Genomic DNA, 1,845 nt, shown 5'->3' on the forward strand with positions numbered 1-1,845 from the left:
TCTTACCACGGTGAGAGCAGGACCTGCAACCTGGGGTGGGGAGGGAGGGGGGGGGGGACAAAAGAGCAAAATATATACTTTTCAAAACTACTTTTCTCCCCCTCCCCCTCCCTCCCCCTCCCATCCCTCTCCCTCCCCTCCCTCCCCCTCCCCAGTACTTATTTTCATGCGACGGTGGGGTCATATCCCTCAGTGTGTCCGACATGCTCGCCCTTCCTAGAGGAAACTGTTTCGTCTCGAGTCGTCCGGGTGACGTCCGAGTCACCGGGCCGCAACGGGGGAAAAAAAAAAGAGTCCGATTAGAGTCTCGGTTCTGATTCAAGGGTCGATTCTGCTACAAGAGTCCCGTGTGGCGCTGGGGGGGATCCCTCCGACCCCGCCGGTGGCAGACCCCCAGAGTCCTGCGGTGGGGGTGGTGGGGGTGGGGGTGGGGGTGGACCCCCCGGACCCCGGGCCCGGGCTCCCCGAGGGACTGCGCGGCGTGGCGGCGGGGGACGGCGGCTCGGACGGGGAAGACGAGGGAGACGAGGAGCGGATCTGAGCGGCCACGCCGAGGGAGGAGAAGAACGAGGAGGAGGTGGAGGTGGAGGAGGAGGAGGTGGAGGAGGGCAGCGGGATTATCCCCGGGCCTGGGCCGGGGTAGACCTGGGGATGTCTTTGGGGGGTCCCCGTGGGCACAAGGTCCACGGTCCAAGCCCTGTCCCGCTGGTGGAACAGAGGGCTGGCGGCGGCGGCGGCGGCAGCGGCGGCGGTGGCGGTGGGGAGGGGCCCGCTGCAGGGCAAGGAGAGGGGCGTGTCCGTCCAGACGGGGGCCGCCTGGGAGAAGGGGAAGGAGGGGGAGGAGGAGGAGGAGGGGGAGGGGTGCAGCAGCCGGGCGGGACGTCCCGGGGAGCAGTGCACGGGGCAGGGGGCGGGCGGCGGCGGCGGCGGGGTGGGCGAGACGAGGGACTCCATGAGGTGGGCCATGCCCCGCATGACGCGGCCCAGCTCCGCCACCTCCCGCCCCAGGGAGCTCACCTGCGGAGACACACACACACACGCACGCACACCACACACACACACACACACACACACACACACACACACATACACATTTCAGCCCCCGGCAACAAATGTGAATTTCGAAGTTTTGAATTTATTTTTGATGTATTCTAAATTCCAATTGTGAAATTCCAATGAACACAAGCCAGGGATATTGATTCAATGACGAGTGTGTGTGTGTGTGCGTGTGTGTGTGTGTGTGTAAGAAACTGTGAGCGGCGACATCACATCCCACGTCAGCGCGTTTACAGCCCTGATTGGTCATTAGCGTGCGGAGAGGCGGAGACTTGGGGGGGGGGGGGGGCGGGGCGGGGGGGGTAGAAGAGCCTGCACGTGTGTGTGTGTGCGTGGCGCGTGCATGCGTGCGTGTGTGTGCGTATGGAGGGGGATGCAGGGTGCTGGTGATTAGCTAGGCTCTCTGAGTAGCGTACCCCCCCCCCCCTGACAGTGAGCCATCTGCCACCCTCGCGGCGCGCGGCCCTTCGCCGTGCCGACGGTGGCCCCCGGGGGCCCACCGCAGGGGCCCCCCCCGTCGCCCCGCCACACCGGTTGACACACAGGCAGGAAGTGGCCGTGGTTTAAACAGAACTCCAAATGCTAAAAATAATGCGAGGCGCTGGAGGGCGCCGGTGCTCACGTCCGTCTGAGTTATAAGAAGAGCTGTGTCTCTCATTGTCTCTCTCTCTCTCTCTCTCTCTCATTGTCTCTCTCTCTCTCTCTCTCTCTCTGGCTGTCTCTCTCTCTCTCTCTCTCATTGTCTCTCTCTCTGTCTCTCTCTCTCTCTCTTGCTGTCTCCCTCTCCCT

General features: G+C 63.7%; 1 protein-coding gene across 1 annotated transcript in view; it reads left to right on the plus strand.

Annotated features, from left to right (window-relative positions):
• Nucleotides 1-973: 973 nt before the first annotated feature.
• LOC311365363 (uncharacterized protein) overlaps nucleotides 974-1,845 on the plus strand; it is a gene marked incomplete at its 5' end in the record, with an annotated part of 12,498 nt that continues 11,626 nt past the window's right edge. Inside the window, 2 exons of the mRNA XM_084484871.1 lie at nucleotides 974-1,019; nucleotides 1,490-1,608. Coding sequence (XP_084340997.1) covers nucleotides 974-1,019; nucleotides 1,490-1,608 — 165 coding nt within the window. The remainder of the gene's footprint in view (nucleotides 1,020-1,489; nucleotides 1,609-1,845) is intronic.

Source organism: Micromesistius poutassou (assembly GCF_964030765.1).
Source record: "Micromesistius poutassou genome assembly, chromosome: 20".
In the NCBI taxonomy this organism is placed as follows: Eukaryota; Metazoa; Chordata; class Actinopteri; order Gadiformes; family Gadidae; genus Micromesistius; species Micromesistius poutassou.